The sequence below is a fragment of the Mauremys mutica genome, chromosome 11 (assembly GCF_020497125.1).
Source record: "Mauremys mutica isolate MM-2020 ecotype Southern chromosome 11, ASM2049712v1, whole genome shotgun sequence".
NCBI classification, from domain to species: Eukaryota; Metazoa; Chordata; order Testudines; family Geoemydidae; genus Mauremys; species Mauremys mutica.
This window is the reverse complement of record NC_059082.1, coordinates 70427461-70443280: the sequence shown is the minus strand read 5'-3', so window position 1 is coordinate 70443280 and position 15820 is coordinate 70427461. Positions and strand designations below refer to the sequence as shown.

General features: G+C 43.1%; 2 protein-coding genes across 3 annotated transcripts in view; one reads left to right on the top strand and one right to left on the bottom strand.

Moving 5' to 3' along the window:
- MOSMO (modulator of smoothened) overlaps nucleotides 1–686 on the bottom strand; it is a 51379-nt gene extending 50693 nt beyond the window's left edge. Inside the window, exon 1 of the mRNA XM_044981131.1 lies at nucleotides 423–686. Coding sequence (XP_044837066.1) covers nucleotides 423–528 — 106 coding nt within the window. The 5' untranslated portion in view covers nucleotides 529–686. The remainder of the gene's footprint in view (nucleotides 1–422) is intronic.
- A 1990-nt stretch (nucleotides 687–2676) lies between these two features.
- PDZD9 (PDZ domain containing 9) lies at nucleotides 2677–15661 on the top strand. 2 transcript variants are annotated; one of them, XM_044979379.1, is made up of 6 exons: nucleotides 2677–2720; nucleotides 4638–4753; nucleotides 5220–5276; nucleotides 7217–7393; nucleotides 9768–9960; nucleotides 14885–15661. In XM_044979379.1, exons 1-6 carry the CDS (start codon nucleotides 2692–2694, stop codon nucleotides 15264–15266), a joined length of 954 nt encoding a protein of 317 aa, XP_044835314.1. In that variant the 5' UTR covers nucleotides 2677–2691; the 3' UTR covers nucleotides 15267–15661. The 2 variants fall into 2 exon arrangements, with proteins under 2 accessions (XP_044835314.1, XP_044835315.1); XM_044979380.1 differs by lacking the exon at nucleotides 2677–2720 and having other exon boundaries at nucleotides 4646–4753; nucleotides 7222–7393.
- Nucleotides 15662–15820: the final 159 nt, after the last annotated feature.

The following is a 15820-nucleotide window of genomic DNA, read 5'->3' as shown; positions in this document are numbered from 1 at the left end:
ATATGCAGAACTACCAGCCTCCTTCACCTGGGAACTCCCCACACATTCATTTAAGCAAGGTCCCCCCACACCCTCACCTTGACTGCTCCCTGTGACTTATTCCCCGTCCCTCAGCTTCCTCATCCGAAGGCTCCTGGTGTCAATTCGGGCTGTGCCCGTCGCCCCCCAGCCATAGGCTCTGTGGTGCTGACCCACTCCCAGTGGCCCTGCGCCAGCTCCCGACGCGTGTTCCCAGTTCCAGCCCAAGTCCCCCAGCCCCCTCACCCACTGACTCCCCAGTAAGGAGCGATCCAGCTTGCCCAGCTGCTGAGCCAGTCCGGGCCCCCTCACCACTCCCCGGAGCCCTGGTTTTGATCCACTCCACCCCCGACCCCCGGCGGCTGCACCCTGACCCCTCGCTGTTGATCCGCTCAGCCCCTCACCCGCGGACTCCCCGGTGTTGATCCAGTCCGGGTTCGCCAGGCTCGCGATGGCGAAGATGTCGGCGGCCAGAAAGAGGCATCCTGAGATGATGGTCAGTTTGTCCATCTCCTCCGGCTCCGGCGGCTCCCGTGTCCGGCCTCCGCCCGGCTCCCACACCGGGCCCGGGCCGGGGACTCCTCACAGCTACGGCTCCATGAGACCTCAACTCCCACCCTCCCTCCGGCAGCACTACCAAGAACGGGGACCCCCCCTTCCCCGACAACACCGGAAGTGAACCCGGGGGTGGACAAAGTGCTCCGGAAGTGAAACCCACTCTCCTTCACATTTTCCCCAGACGGGGCAGGGCTTCCATGAGGGGGCGGAGCCTCCACGGAGACGGGGCGGGGATCCCATGAGACTAGACCAGCCTTCTCTAGGGAGGAGGGGGCCGAGCGGATAGTGTAGTGGGCGTGGCTTTTGAAAATGGGCGGGGCGGGTATCAAGCGAGGGGCAGGGCTTCTCCAACGGGTGTGTAGACATGGAGAGGGGGGACGAGGCGTTTCTAACGGGTGTGGGGCAGGGCCCCTCTAAGAGGTGCTGTCAGCCAGCCCATAGGAGTCTGGCTGCCCCCCCCCTGTGGTGTAGTACAGGAGGGGCCAGATTATGGGGCCAGAGCCTGGAGAGTCCATTCATGCTGGGGAATGGAGGCGTTTTGGTGTGGGGAGGGCTCTCATTTGGAAGGTGGCGTTCTTAGAAGGGGGTTCATATTTGGGGAGGGAAGAGTCCTTCAGGGTTTTTGGGGGGGCTCTTATTTGTGTGGGGAGACTCCCTGTTTTAGGGGGAGGGTCTCATTTTCGGGTGAGGAGACTCCCTCCTGTTTTGGGAGCAAAGGACTCTCATGCTGAAGGGGCAAATTCCTCCCTTGGGGGGGGGGGGGTCTGGGGCCTTGCTGCAGAAATTAAGGCAATGTACCCCATAATCCAGGCCTTCAGGGCAATTTCAAGCCACAGGGCAGAACAGTTAATGGGCCCCCATGCATGCACAAGCTGCTCCCAGGTGGATGTTATCCACCTGACATTTGGGCTGTGCTGCATCTGTGCTAGCTGGTGCCCAGTGAGCTGCCGGCTGTGCTGCTGGGCACGCTCTTCTGGCACAGCCAGGGTTTCCACATGCCCGCCCAGTAGGGCTGCCAACTGTCTAATTGCACAAACCCAAAGACCCTCGCCCCACACCTGCTCTGCCCCTTCCCTGAGGCCACACTCCTACCCTGCCCCTTCTCACTTCATCCCCCCTCCTTCTGTCGCTCACTTTCCTCTACCCTCACTCACTCTCACCAGACTGGGGTAGAGGGTTGGGCTGCAGGAGAAGGTGCAGGCTCTGGGAGGGAGTTTGGGTGTGGAAGGGGGTGAGGGATTGGGCTCTGGGAGAGAGTTTGGGTGCAGGGTGCAGGAGGGGTTGCAGGAGAGAGTTTGGGTGCAGGAGGGAGTGCGGGGTATGGGCTCTGGGAGGGAGTTTGGGTGTGGAAGAGGGTGGGCTCTGAGAGAGTTTAGTTGTGAGGTGTGGTCTCTAGGCTGGGACACGGGGGTTGGGGTGCAGGAGTAGGGTCAGGAGTTCGGCGCTTACCTCAGGCAGCTCCCGAAAGTGACCGGCAAACCCCTCTGGAAGTGGCTCCTAGGCGGGGGACCTCAGTCTCCGCTCGCTGCTGCCTGGCCAATGGGAGCTGCGGAATCGGCGCTCGGGGTGGGAGTAGCACATGGAGACCCCCTGCACTCCCCTCCAGGGGCCATCGGGCCATTCTGCCTGCTTCTGGGAGCGGCATGGAGTGAAGGCGGGCAGGAAGCCTGTCTTAGCCCTGCTGCGCTGCCAGTGGTGATGGCTTGGGGCCCCCAGGGCCTTTTAAATCGCCTGGGCCTCAGGGCAATTGCCCCCTTTGCTCCCCACTGTCGGCAGGCATGTCATAATCCTTTAAACTTGGATGTGGAGATTGGTACCCAATGATCAAAGAATTGGAGGCATCCTAAATATGTAAATACCAAGGCACTGTTGCCTGGCTTGCTCCACTGTGCAGTAATGTCCTGAAAGTGTTAAGTACTTCTTAACTGAAGGCAGTGTGGTCTAGGGGGGATTGAGCTTTCATCTACCACAGCTACTGACTCATGAGATAGAAAATCTATATGTCTGTCTACCTGTATGACCTCCATTACTGTAGTATGTGAGCACTTCACAACATTAATAGACATCCTCACAACACCCTTATGAAGTAAGAGAAATATTGTCTCTATTTTATGCATGGGGAATCAAAGTGCAGAGAGACTAAAGTAAGTGACTTGCTCAAGTTGTATAGGAATGCTATAGAAAAGTCAGAAATCAAACTCTGATCTGCTGAATCACAGACCAGTGCTTTAAACACACCACCACCCTTTCTCTTGGGTTCTAATTCAAGTTTTGACCACTGTCAAACATTGTGACCTTGGGCAAGTTGCTTAATTTCAAAGAGTTACAGTTGCAAAATAAGGATAAAAATTGGGGCATTGTCAGGATTGATTAATTCATGTTTCTGTAGCACTTTGAAAATATAAAGTGCTATCAAAGTGCTAATTATTATTATCTGTATTAGTAGGTGTCTGGAAGCAAATCTAATTAACCTTATCTGGAAAACTAATCCAAATACAGTGACTATTGATTACATGCTTTTTCCAGTAAGTAACTCCATCTAAAAGAGAATGCTTGGAACAACTGAGCATTCATCCCACCCTTGGTCCTACTGGTTATCAAAATTATAACTCTGTGCCTTAGTCTTGCTCCCAGTGATGTGAGAATGTTGTACAATTATTGCTATTGTAAATTCTAAAGTCGAGCAGCCCCAAAATCCACAGGTAGCTTTAAAAAATGCTGAAAATACTAGCAATACCCCTTCCTGACAATGCCTATCTTAAAACACCCTCCCAGCTTTACAGAGAAGCCATAATCCTGGCCTATACAAAGTATAGCTGGCATACAAACTCCAAGCAAGTGGTTATCCAGTTGCCTATTATGTTAATCTCTTATGTAACCAGAAAATAATAGAATCACCTGTGGTCAAGTCACTTGCCATATGGAAGGTAGCAAGCAATAACAAAGATACTACTAAAAACATCTAAACAGTGTTCAAAAGCAATAAATTGGGGGCAGGGGTTGTTTGTTTTGTTTTCTGTTGTTTTTTTTCAGACCACGGTAGGAGGATAGGACCTATCTTCAGCTTCTGTTGAAACACCCTGCTCTGAACAGATATTTAAGAGGGATTGAAAATAATAATGTATTTGTTGAAAAAAAAACCCTGGAATTGTTCCTTCTGAGTAGGAATAGTTGGTATGTGGCAGAGATGGGAGAGCTAAGGATTTAAAATGATGTACTAACAATATGATTCGGCAATCTTTAAGATAAATTGTTTCCCAGTACTGTCTTTTCATAGTTCACAAATTATCATAATGGACAATAATTTTTTAATTGAGGATTACTGAAAGAAGAATACATGCCCAAGAATATGTGGGGATTCAACAATGTGGTACAGAAGTGATACTCTGTGTGGCTCATATGTGCATAAGAGTTTAGGCAGGATTGGAGAGATTAGATTAGAGAGTTTGAACTGCAGCCATTGGCAAAGCTGCTGTGTGAGGCTGAAGTAATCCAGCCAATACAGCAATCAGCAACACATACCTAGCCAAACCTAAAACTTCCCCCACATCTGTCACCAAGCAAGGGAATATTGAAAGCTTGAGTCCTGGCCACGGTGTATGTGTGTGTTTACTGCAGGGGTCGGCAACCTTTCAGCAGTGGTGTGCTGAGTCTTCATTTATTCACTCTAATTTAAGGTTTTGCATGCCAGTAATACATTTTAACATTTTTAGAAGGTCTCTTTCTATAAGTCTATAATATATAACTAAACTATTGTTGTATGTAAAGTAAATAAGGTTTTTAAAATGTTTAAGCAACTTAATTTAAAATTAAATTAAAATACAGAGCTCCCGGACCGGTGGCCAGGACTCGGGCAGTGTGAGTGCCACTGAAAATCAGCTTGTGTGCTTCCTTCGGCACACATGCCATAGGTTGCCTACTCCTGCTGCATGGTGAGGCTTTTCTGGTCTCCCCTAGCTGGGGTCTGTGGGAGACTCAGAACTTGACTGCCCTAGGATTCTAAACAGTTACTGGGTGTTTGAAAACTCCTCCTCACCTGCTGCTCTGTTCTTCCCCCACAGGCCACCATGGGGAGGCAGCTGCTTTCAAAGAGACACGCCTGAGACATTTGTCCATTTGATTTTCTCTTATAGTCTGGGATCCATGGAAGGGGCAGAAGCTTCTGATACACCAGCTGGTGAGAATGAAACCAGAATGAGTTTTAATTCCCTCTCAACCTGTTGCCTCCTTTCCTGTTCTCCCATCTTCTCACCATCACCCCAGTACTTCAGGAAAAGCCCCAAACTCTGCATTTGAAGGGGTTCCAAGCTTTGGGCATCCTCTTGTTACCACTATACCCATGACCAGATTACTTGTCTCCTTCCTAGACCTTTGTAACCCCACTTCTCAGCATCCAGAGACACCTCTTCTTTTGGAGGGGTGGACGGTTGAGTAGTTTGATACATATTGCATTCTCATAATATCTGGAGTGGGATACAGGGCACATGGCCAGAGGAGAGAATGTCACTTCAGGGGAAGAAAGCTGGATATTACTTCATTCAGAAGAGCTGCATAATTTAGGGTTGGCCTTGCAGAGCTTTATGAGAAATGCAGGGGTGCTGCAGGGTAAGGTTTGTAAAGTTTCCGATTTTCTCTCCCTACAGAACAAAAAAGAAATCCAGACACTTTCCCTGGAGATTATGGAAATGGACCAATATCAGGTGACGATAGAATCAAGAGCGTGGTCCAAAGCCCACTGGAGTCAATGGGGAGGGATAGCTCAGTGGTTTGAGCATTAACTTGCTAAACCCAGGGTTGTGAGTTCAATCCTTGAGGAGGCCATTTAAGGATCTGGGGCAAAAATTGGTCCTGCTAGTGAAGCTAGGGGGCTGGACTCAATGACCTTTTAGTATCTCTTCCAGTTCTAGGAGATTGGTATGTCTCCAATTATTACCTAATGGGCAGGTCTTTCCATTCATTTCAATGGGCTTTGGCTCAGGCCCTCTCTTATTTTATGCTTTTATTGTTCCTGTCATGTGCTGCAGGGTAATCTAGTGTAGTGAATACAGAGCCAGAAATCAGGAAACTTGGATTCTAATCCTCATTATAGTACAGACTTTCTATGTGATTTGGATTGTGAGTTCAATCCTTGAGGGGGTCATTTAGGGATCTGGGGCAAAAATCTGTCTGGGAATTGGTCCTGCTTTGAGCAGGGAGTTGGACTAGATGACCTCCTGAGGTCCCTTCCAACCCTAATATTCTATGATTTTGAGCAAATCATTTAGGGTATGTTTACACTAGCCGGGAGCATGTCTCCCTGTGTGAGTAGACAGACATAAGCTAGTTCTGCTTGAAATAGTGCACTAAAATTGCAGTGTGGACATTGTGGCATGGGTGGCGGCACAGATTAGCCACCTGAGCTCGGAGCTAGGTGGACTCATACTTGGAGAGCTAGCCTGTGCCACAACGTCGACATTAATTTTAGTGTATTCGTTCGTGCGGAGATAATGTGAGTCTGTCTGTCCAGGCTGGGAAGTACTCTCCCAGCTGAGGTGTAGACATACCCTTCAGGCCTGATCACAAGCCCACTGAAGTCAATGAATAGACTCCTATTGACTTCAGTGGATTTTAAATTATGCCTTTAATCTTTCTGTGCTTTACCCTCCTCCATCTATAAAATGGTGGTAATCCTTAGGTACTTTCATAAAATGCTTTGAAATCATTGGAGAGAAAGTGCTGTGTAAGTTTAAAGTAGGAGTAGTATTTCTGCCACACTGTCATAGCAGCCCAAAGTTTACATCTTCTTAAAACAGGGTACTCCAGATAAATCAGCTTTAACACAAGAAAGCTTGTTTTAATATACTTTTGCTGCAGTCTCATCATTTTCCGGGCTTTTGGTCCAGAGGCAAGCTGAAGGTTGGAGGATTCATTTTGTGATCTTCATTATATTTGCTGCTGGAGTCAAGTTAGAATGAGCTGTCCTTTATTGTGTACTATTTATATTACACATTTTAATGGATAGTGAATGCCCAGAATCTAGCACCTAAAGAAATGAAATACATTTGCCAAGCACCAGTCCCTTCCTTCATGCAAGCAGTAGTGTGTAAAACCCATCTGCTGGAAATTTGGATATGAATCTTATCCAAAAATATTGACACAGGAAATTAATTTTCTCATATGAATTTAAAGCTTTCTTGAAAGCTCTAACAGTTGGTGGCCTCGCTATGCTGTCATTTCTCTACCTTGTTCTCTTCTTTCCCTGAATGCATACAGCCATTTAAAATTAATCTAAAGTAATATACAATGTAAGCAATATTTGTTTGTTTTGCTCAATACAGTGTGTGAACTTTTAGAAACAGGCTTCTGAGTGTGTTGAGAAAGCGCTATTTTAGAAATATTTCTTTTTAGATCATTTATGGAATACACAGCATAACTTTTACATAGGTGTGTTTTCTGGCACCAATTCAGCAGCCCATCCCTATTCTGAAAGGCACTTAAGCATATGTTGAACTTTAAGCATGTGAGACTTAAGTGCTTTGCTGATGGAATGGATTTAAGTACCTGCTTACATGCTTTGCTGAATTAGGGCTTGTGATGGTGGAGTAAGAAAATCACAATATCATAATTTCAAGTATTAAAATGTCCCTCTCACTTTTCAAAGGGCAGTTTCCAGCACTGGAAAAGATCTCTGAACATACTTTGAGTGCTACATTAAAGACCAATATTAAGATGGGAGAACAAGGATTAGGTCTTATAGTAATTCAGAATGGACCATATCTTCAGATGACAAGTCTTGTTGAGAAAGGCTCTGCAGCTAAGAATGGAAGACTCAAACCAGGTAAAAAAAATACCACAACCCTAATCTTCAGAATTTCATAGCTGTGTTCCATTCCAGAGTTTATACTTTGTTGCCCTGCTTTTGACCTCATTTATGCTGATGTAAATCAGGAGTAATATTGCTTAAATCAGTGGAATTACAGTGGCATAGAACTGGTACAAGCAATACGAGAGTCAGGCTCAATGTCTCAGAAATATCCAACTGATAAATGAAGCCAGTCCAGTTTTATATTAAAATTCCTATTAAGATTGGCTGATAGAGGTGACTATTTCCGTATTAGATTAAGAAAAAAGCATATCTAAATTGCACACACTTTTATATATATAATATAAACGGGATTGGAATAATGTGTTATGCATCTTACTTTAAGTATTCAAGACCAAAACAAATTGCTTACTTGTGTTTCATACTAATATTTCATAGTTGCACTGTAATGTGCAGTTTTCTTACACTCTATCTATAAACATGTTTTACTATAAAATAATTAATATAAAGAAATCTGAAGGGATTAAAGAACAAAAAAGAATCACTCCAAGCCCAGCTTAGGTTGTCATAAAAATTAACAATGGAAAAGACGTGTAGTAGGTCATTTGTTTCCCCTAGACTAGGTTATCCATACTTTCTTTGGCAGAAGAGGGTGGATTGCCTAGCGGTTTAGCGAACAAAATTGGATGTTTCGGCATAGTCACCTTTTTCCCCTCTTACTGCCCTGATGTCTTGAGGATAGTAAGAGAACCAGGGTGCAGCAAATGTCAGTAACCTCACTACTGCAGCTGAACTTGGCAGCCTCCAGTTCTCCTGGTCCTTATGCCTTGTGAACGTCTTTTGATAGTTTACTTTATTATTATTCCTGGTTCTTGGACCCCAATAACTGAAGTTCATGAAGAGAGGTCCTCTGCTGAAATGGGGATTTTTTTTTTAAAGGTAGACCCTCTCCTATTCTAATGAACATTTGCTTGTGCACAGGAATGGGAAAATGATACTTCACTATAAAAGGGTTCTACTGTAGATAAAATTTCTCGTTTCTGGACAGTGGATGCGCTTTCACAGCTGACAGCTTTTACCAAATAATTGTTCTTCATTTTGTCAGAAGTCTTGACATAAAACTTTCAAAACAATAAATTAATGTCTGCATAAATTAGGATTGTCATCATATGCTGCCTCTTGGAACAAATGTAATAGTTCTTTGGTCATCTGAGTAATAGCCTGATTATAGTTAACATTTCACTAAAGTGAAAATATCTTAGGACAGTTTGACAAAAGGAGAATAAGGGTACTGTTTAATCAGGGGTATCAAATTCATGCAGCCATTTTAAATTATGGTCTGTGAACAGAAGATTTACAGTAACTCCTCGCTTAATGTTGTAGTTACATTCCTGAAAAATGCTAGTTTAAGTGAAATGATGTTAAGCGAATCCAATTTCCCGATAAGAATTAATGTAAATAGGGAGGTTTAGGTTCCAGGGAAATTTTTTTTGCCAGATAAAAGACTATATATATACATATACACACACAGAGTACAAGTTTTAAACAAACAATTTAATATTGTACACAGCAATGATGATTGTGAAGCTTGGTTGAGGTGGTGGAATATTTCCCAGGGAATGCCTTACTGCTAAATGATGAACTAGCACTTGGCTGAGCCCTCAAGGGTTAACACGTTGTTGTTAATGTAGCCTCACACTCTACAAGGCAGCACGAATGGAGGGAGGGGAGAAAGCATGGCAGAGAGAGAGACAGAGACACACACCGTGTATGTGAGAGAGATGCACATTTCGCCTTTAAGTACGCTGTCCCCACTTTAAGTACATTGCCTTTTTAAGTAGATCAGCAAGTTGAGAAGCAGCTGCTGTCAGCAAGCTCCCTCCGTCCTGAGCCCTGTGTCCCCCCCCTGCTCTGTGGAGATGGGGTAAAGGAGCGGGGGCTAGGGGGACACCCTGACATTAGCACCCCTCTTTTCCCCCCATCTGTACAGCAAGCAGGAAGCTCCCGGGAGCAGCTCCAAGGCAAAGGGCAGGAGCAGCACACCACTGTGGGGGGAGGGACAGCTGAACTGCCTCGCAATTGATAGCCTGCTGGGTGGCTGCTGCACAGGAAACTTAGGGAAGCGGGGGGTAGGGGGCTGCCAGTCCACGCTGGTTCCAAGCCCCTACCAGCTAGCTCCAACGGGCTGCTCTTTCTGCAAGCAGTGGACAAAGCAGGCAGCTGCCAAACACCGTTATAAGGGAGCATTGTACAACTTTTACACGAGCATGTTCTCTAATTGCTCAGCAACGTAACAATGAAACAACGTTAACCGGGATGACTAAGTGAGGAGTTACTGTATAGAGTTGGGATTTTTATACTGAATACTCTTGAATTTTTCCCCTGGCAGGTGATATTTTGATTAAAATTGGACACGCTAACGTTTTAGGATGGACACTGCGAGAGCTTTGGCAACTTTTGCACAATATTCCCATAGGAACAGTTCTACAGATCAGGGTTTACAGAGATTTTGTTGAAGTACCTCAGCACTGGCAAAATGCACTTGAATTAGTTCCTGAAGTAAAGCCTCCTGTGAAGACAGAGTAAGAAACAAATGCTATTTTCAATGGGTTTTTTTTCACAATATATAGTTTAGTTATACTAGTCTACTGAGCAAGACAGGGCAATGATGTGGTAGCATTCTGGTTTTAATTTAATTACTAATCAAGTATAAAAGGTAGAGTTCTTTTAAAAATGTACTTCTTTCCAATGTAATCGTCTCCTACTCTTAGAAATATCTTGAACAGTGGTCCCCAACGCGGTGCCCACGGGTGCCATGGCGCCCGCGGTGGCATCTTAATGTGCCCACGTCCTGGCCCCCGGGAGAGCACCCGCCGAAATGCTGCTGAATTTCAGCAGCATTTCGGCGGGGACGCCTCTCGATGACAAAGCTTGTCGCCGACAAGTGACGTCATCGAGAGCGTCGCCCCCGAATTTCAGCGGGGACACCTCTCGCTGATGCCGCTTGCCGTCGACAAGTGACGTCATCGAGAGGCGTCGCTCCTGAATTTCAGCGAGGACGCCTCCTGATGACGTCGCTTGTCACCAGCGAGTGGCATCATCAAGAGGCATCGCCGCCGAAATGCTGCCGAAATTCGGCGGCATTTCAGCGGGTGCTACACTGTTGCAGTGGTCCTTCGGCTGGCGCCTGCCAGCCAAAAAGATTGGGGACCACTGATCTTGAAGGAAGTGCAGCTACCTAGAAACATACCTACCTGGAAAAGCCAACAGGTCTTCCAGTGGTTGTTGCCTATACATTGTTCAAAAGTACTAAGATAAAACACCAAATTTCAATTTCAGACTTTTCCCATCCTCAAAGGGCAACTGTCATTGGGAGAGCACCTCATCTTGCATAAGCTGGCATAGCTTCCTTGACTTAAATGCAGCTATGCCTGTTTACAGCAGTTGAGGACCTGATGTTACCAAAATGCCGGTAACCAGAGACCTGTAAACAGATAAACAGTTCAATGGCTCACTAGTCATTCAACCATATTAACAATGAGGCCATGGCTTACTATGTTTAGTCCTCATGACCTCTTAATTGACCTTTCTAGAAATGTTTATATAGCTGTGTAGTATTATGCTCAGTTTCTGTAAAGACAAGTATTATGAGGCCTTTTTAAAAAAAAGGTCAAATTCTCATCTCCTAAAAATAAGCTTCACAACAAGTAATAATTGATGCTAGGTGGGACATTAGGGTGTAAAAGTTTTTCTAAGGCCGGTGGACAGATGTTCTAGTAAGGAGGGAAGACTAAAGCTCAGGAACAGGAAAGAAGATGAGGGAGTTACAGTGGAGAAGGTAGCTGGGAATGAGAAATTCAAAAGCATCTGATTAGGGCACAAGAGTGATAATGAAGGAGGAAGTTCAGGCAATAAGAATAGGAAGGGGGCTGTCTGGAAAGCTAGTTCTTTAAACATATATATCAACTAGGGATGTTGATTAATCGCAGTTAACTCACGTGATTAACTCAAAAAAATTAACTGCACTGTTAAACAATAGAGTATCAATTGAAATTTATTAAATATTTTTGGATGTTTTTCTACATTTTCAAATATATTGATTTCTATTACAAGACAGAATATAAAGTGTACACTGTTCACACGATATTTTTTATTACAAATAGTTGCACTGTAAAAATAAGCAAAACAATAGTATTTTTCAATTCACCTCATAGAAGTACTGTAGTGCAATCTCTTTATTGTGAAAATATAACTTACACATGTAGATTTTTTTTTTTTTTTTAAGAACTGGAAGGGACCTCGAGAGGTCATCTAATCCAGTCCCCTATATTTAAGGCAGGACTAAGTATTATCTAGACCATCCCTGACAGGTGTTTGTCCAACCTGCTCTTAAAATCCACAATGATGATTTCACACCCTCCCTAGGCAATTTATTCCAGTGCTTAACCACTCTGACAGTTAGGAAGTTTTTCCTAACGTCCAACCTAAACCACCTTTGCTGCAATTTGAGCCCATTGCTTCTTGTCCTATGCACAGAAGTTAACAATTTTTTCCCCTCCTCCTTGTAACAACCTTTTATGTACTTGAAAGCTGTTATGTCCCCTCTCTGTCTTCTCTTCTCCAGTCTAAACCCAATTTTTTCAATCTTCCCTCATAGGTCATGTTTTCTAGACCTTTAATCATTTTTGTGGCTCTTCTCTGAACTTTCTCCAATTTGTCCACATCTTTTCTGAAATGTGGCACCCAGAACTGGACACAATACTCCAGTTGAGGCCTAATCAGTGTGGAGTAGAGCGGAAGAATTACTTCTCATTTCTTGCTTACAATACTCCTACTAATACATCCCAGAATGATATTTGCTTTTTTGGCAACAGTGTTACACTGTTGACTCATATTTAGCTTGTGATCCACTATGACCCCCAGCTCCCTTTCTGCAGTACTCCTTCCTAGGCAGTCACTTCCTATTTTGTATGTGTGCAACTGATTGGTCCTTTCTAAGTGGAGTATTTTGCATTTGTCCTTACTGAATTTCATCCTATTTACTTCAGACCATTTCTCCAGTTTGTCCAGATCATTTTGAATTTTAATCCTATTTTCCAAAGCACTTGCCAAGGCCTCTTAGTTTGGTGTCATCCACAAACTTTATAAGTGTACTCTCTATGCCATTATCTAAATGATCAAAGATATTGAACAGAACCCGACCCAGAACCAGTCCCTGCAGGACCCTACTCGTTATGCCCTTCCAGCATGACTGTGAACCACTGATAACTACTATCTGGGAATGATTTTCCAACCAGTTATACACCCACCTTATAGTAGCTCCATCGAGGTTGTATTTCCCTAAGTTTGTTTATGAGGTCATGCAAGACAGTATCAAAAGCCTTACTAAAGTCAAGATATACCACATCTACTGCTTCCTCCCTATCCACAAGGCTTGTTACTCTGTCAAAGAAAGCTATCAGGTTGATTTGACGCAATTTGTTCTTGACAAATCCATGCTGACTATTATTTACAACCTTATCTTCTAGGCTTTTGCAAATTGATTGGTTATTTGCTCCATTATCTTTCTGGGTACAGAAGTTAAACTGACTGGTCTGTAGTTCCCCAGGTTGTCCTTCTTTCTCTTTTTATAGATGGGCACTATGTTTGCCCTTTTTCAGTCTTCTGGAGTGTCTCCTGTCTTCTATGACTTTTCAAAGAAAATTACTAATGGCTCATATCTCCTCAGTCAGCTCCTTGAGTATTCTAGGATACATTTCATCAGACCCTGGTGATTTGAAGACATCTAACTTGTCTTAAGTAATTTTTGACTTGTTCTTTCCCTATTTTAGGCTCTGATCCTACCTCATTTTCATTGGCATTCACTATGTTAAATGCCCACTCACCACCAACCTTCTTGGTGAAAACTGAAACAAAGAAGTCATTAAGCACCTCTCCTATTACCACATTCTGCTATTATCTTCCCCCTCTCATTGAGTAATGGGCCTACTCTGTCCTTTTTATTACATAACCACACTCAAAAACAATGTAAAACTTCAGAGCCTACAAGTCCACTCAGTCCTACTTGTTCAGCCAATTGCTAAGACAAACAAGTTTGTTTACATTTACAGGAGATAATGCTGCCCGCTTCTTATTTACAATGTCACCAGAAACTGAGAACAGGCATTCACATGACACTTTTGTAGTTGGCCTTGCATATGGTGTCTGATATGCTAAACATTTGTATGCCTCTTCATGCTTCGGCCACCATTCCAGAGGACATGCTTCCATGCTGATGATATTCATTTAAAAAAAAAAGTGTTAATTAAATTTGTGACAACTCCTTTGGGGAGAATTGTAGGTCTCCTGCTCTATTTTATCTGCATTCTGCCATATATTTCATGTTATAACAGTCTCGGATGATGACCCAGCACATGTTCATTTTAAGAACACTTTCACAGCAGATTTGCCAAAATGCAAAGAATGTACCAATGTGAGATTTCTAAAAGTAACTACAGTATTCGACCCCATGTTTCAGTATCTGAAGTGCCGTCCAAAATCTGAGAGGGATGAGATGTGGAGCATGCTTTCAGAAGTCTTAAAAGAGCAACACTCCAATGTGGAAGAAACTACAGAACTCGAACCACCAAAAAAGAAAATTAACCTTCCGCTGGTGGCATCTGACTCAGATGATGAAAATGAACATGCATCAGTCCGCTCTGCTATGGATTGTTATTGAGCAGAACTTGTCATCAGCATGGATGCATGTCCTCTGGAACGGTGGTTGAAGCCTGAAGGATATATGAATCTTTATCACACCTGGCATGTAAATATCTTGCGACATCGGCTACAAACAGCGCCATGTGAATGTCTTTTCTCACTTTCCTTGTAAACAAGAAATGGGCAGCATTATCTCTTGCAAATTGTAACTAAACTTGTTTGTCTGAGTGATTAGCTGAACAAGAAGTAGGACTGAGTGGACTTGTAAGCTCTAAAGTTTTACTGTGTTTTATTTTTGAATGCAGTTATTTTTTGTACATAATTCTACACTTGTAAGTTCAACTTTCATGATAAAGAGATTGCACTACAGTACTTATATTAAGTGAATGTTAACAGTGCAAATATTTGTAAAAATATATAAAGTGAGTACTGTACACTTTGTAGTCTGTGTTGTAATTGAAATCAATGTATTTTAAAATGTAGAAAGCATCCAAAAATATTTAAATAAGTGGTATTTTATTGTTTAATTGTGTGATTAAACAGATTAATCACTTGACAGCCCTAGTTGCAACTAACTCAGTAAGTCAAATTCTTTAGTATTCTGAATGAACAGAGCAAGGATAGCTTTGTTTTTATTTTACTGAAAGATACTTAAATTGACATTCCTCTTTGTTGTTTAAAACCGGGATGTTGTCGGATTATGTTAAGTCCAAACAGAAGAATACACACAAAAAATGCACAAATCAAATTTCAATTTTGTAAAGTAAAGAATTTGTAATTAAAGCTATAACCGTTGTACGTTTTTAGCATTTCAAGTAAAGACAGTGAGACAAAAGACGACACGTGGACAAGTAGTGATGATTATGAAGACGTAGACTCGGACAGAAGTTTTAGATACAAAACTACACAATCATTTTGTTATGATTCGACCAAAGAATTGCCATCAATATCAAAAACGTGGCATGCATTTAAAAGAAAAACACACACATTTACTGTAGGTGCTGACATTGGATGTGATATTATAATTCATAAAGATTTTGATGCATGGTATAGTTCTGACTTTGCTACTGATGGCATTAGATCTCCTTCATACTGGACTATGGAAACACAGGACAGCGAATCATCATCATCCTCTTCCTCTATATCAGATGCATTTTGGCTTGAAGAGTTTGCCAGTATTTTGGAATAACTGAATGGTCACATCCAATTTTAAACCTTCAGAAATTGGATTTTTCTGAAGCACTTCATCATCTGAAGGTTCACTTTCAAAATATTGATTTTGAAATTAGCTAAATTGAAGATTTAGCATAGCATGCCTTGACTGCCTAGGATACTTGGAAATCTAGATTCTAAGATGATAGCTGCTATCCAAAGCCACACTTCCAGATCTTAAGAAAAAACCTGCTAAAATCTCCATCAATCCTACCTGTGAAGGGAACATTAAACATGCTGCTTCGGTGAGTCCAGTGATCAAGGTACAGCAGGCAAGTGGTAGAGCTGCAGTATATTGCTTTCAGCTTTTAAAGGTAAGTTTGATAATTTACTTAAGGTAGATATGGTGCAAATGGCAATTTTATCAACAACTGTTCTTGAATGTGTTGAGGATATATAGCTAGGATATTAACTGTGGCAATTACAAATTTAATCTGCATCAAGAATGTAGTTAGACTATTAATCATCTCCGGTAGTTTTTGCAAGGCACACACCTAAATGCCAACTCATTGTTTCACTATATTTAAGTAT

Coding starts and splice junctions, on each gene's coding strand:
- PDZD9 (XM_044979379.1), top strand. CDS start 2,692: ATGGGGAATCAAAGTGCAGAGAGACTAAA. Junction 2,721..4,637: donor CAAAGTGCAGAGAGACTAAA/GTAAGTGACTTG, acceptor CTTCCCCCACAG/GCCACCATGGGGAGGCAGCT. Junction 5,277..7,216: donor TGGAAATGGACCAATATCAG/GTGACGATAGAA, acceptor CACTTTTCAAAG/GGCAGTTTCCAGCACTGGAA.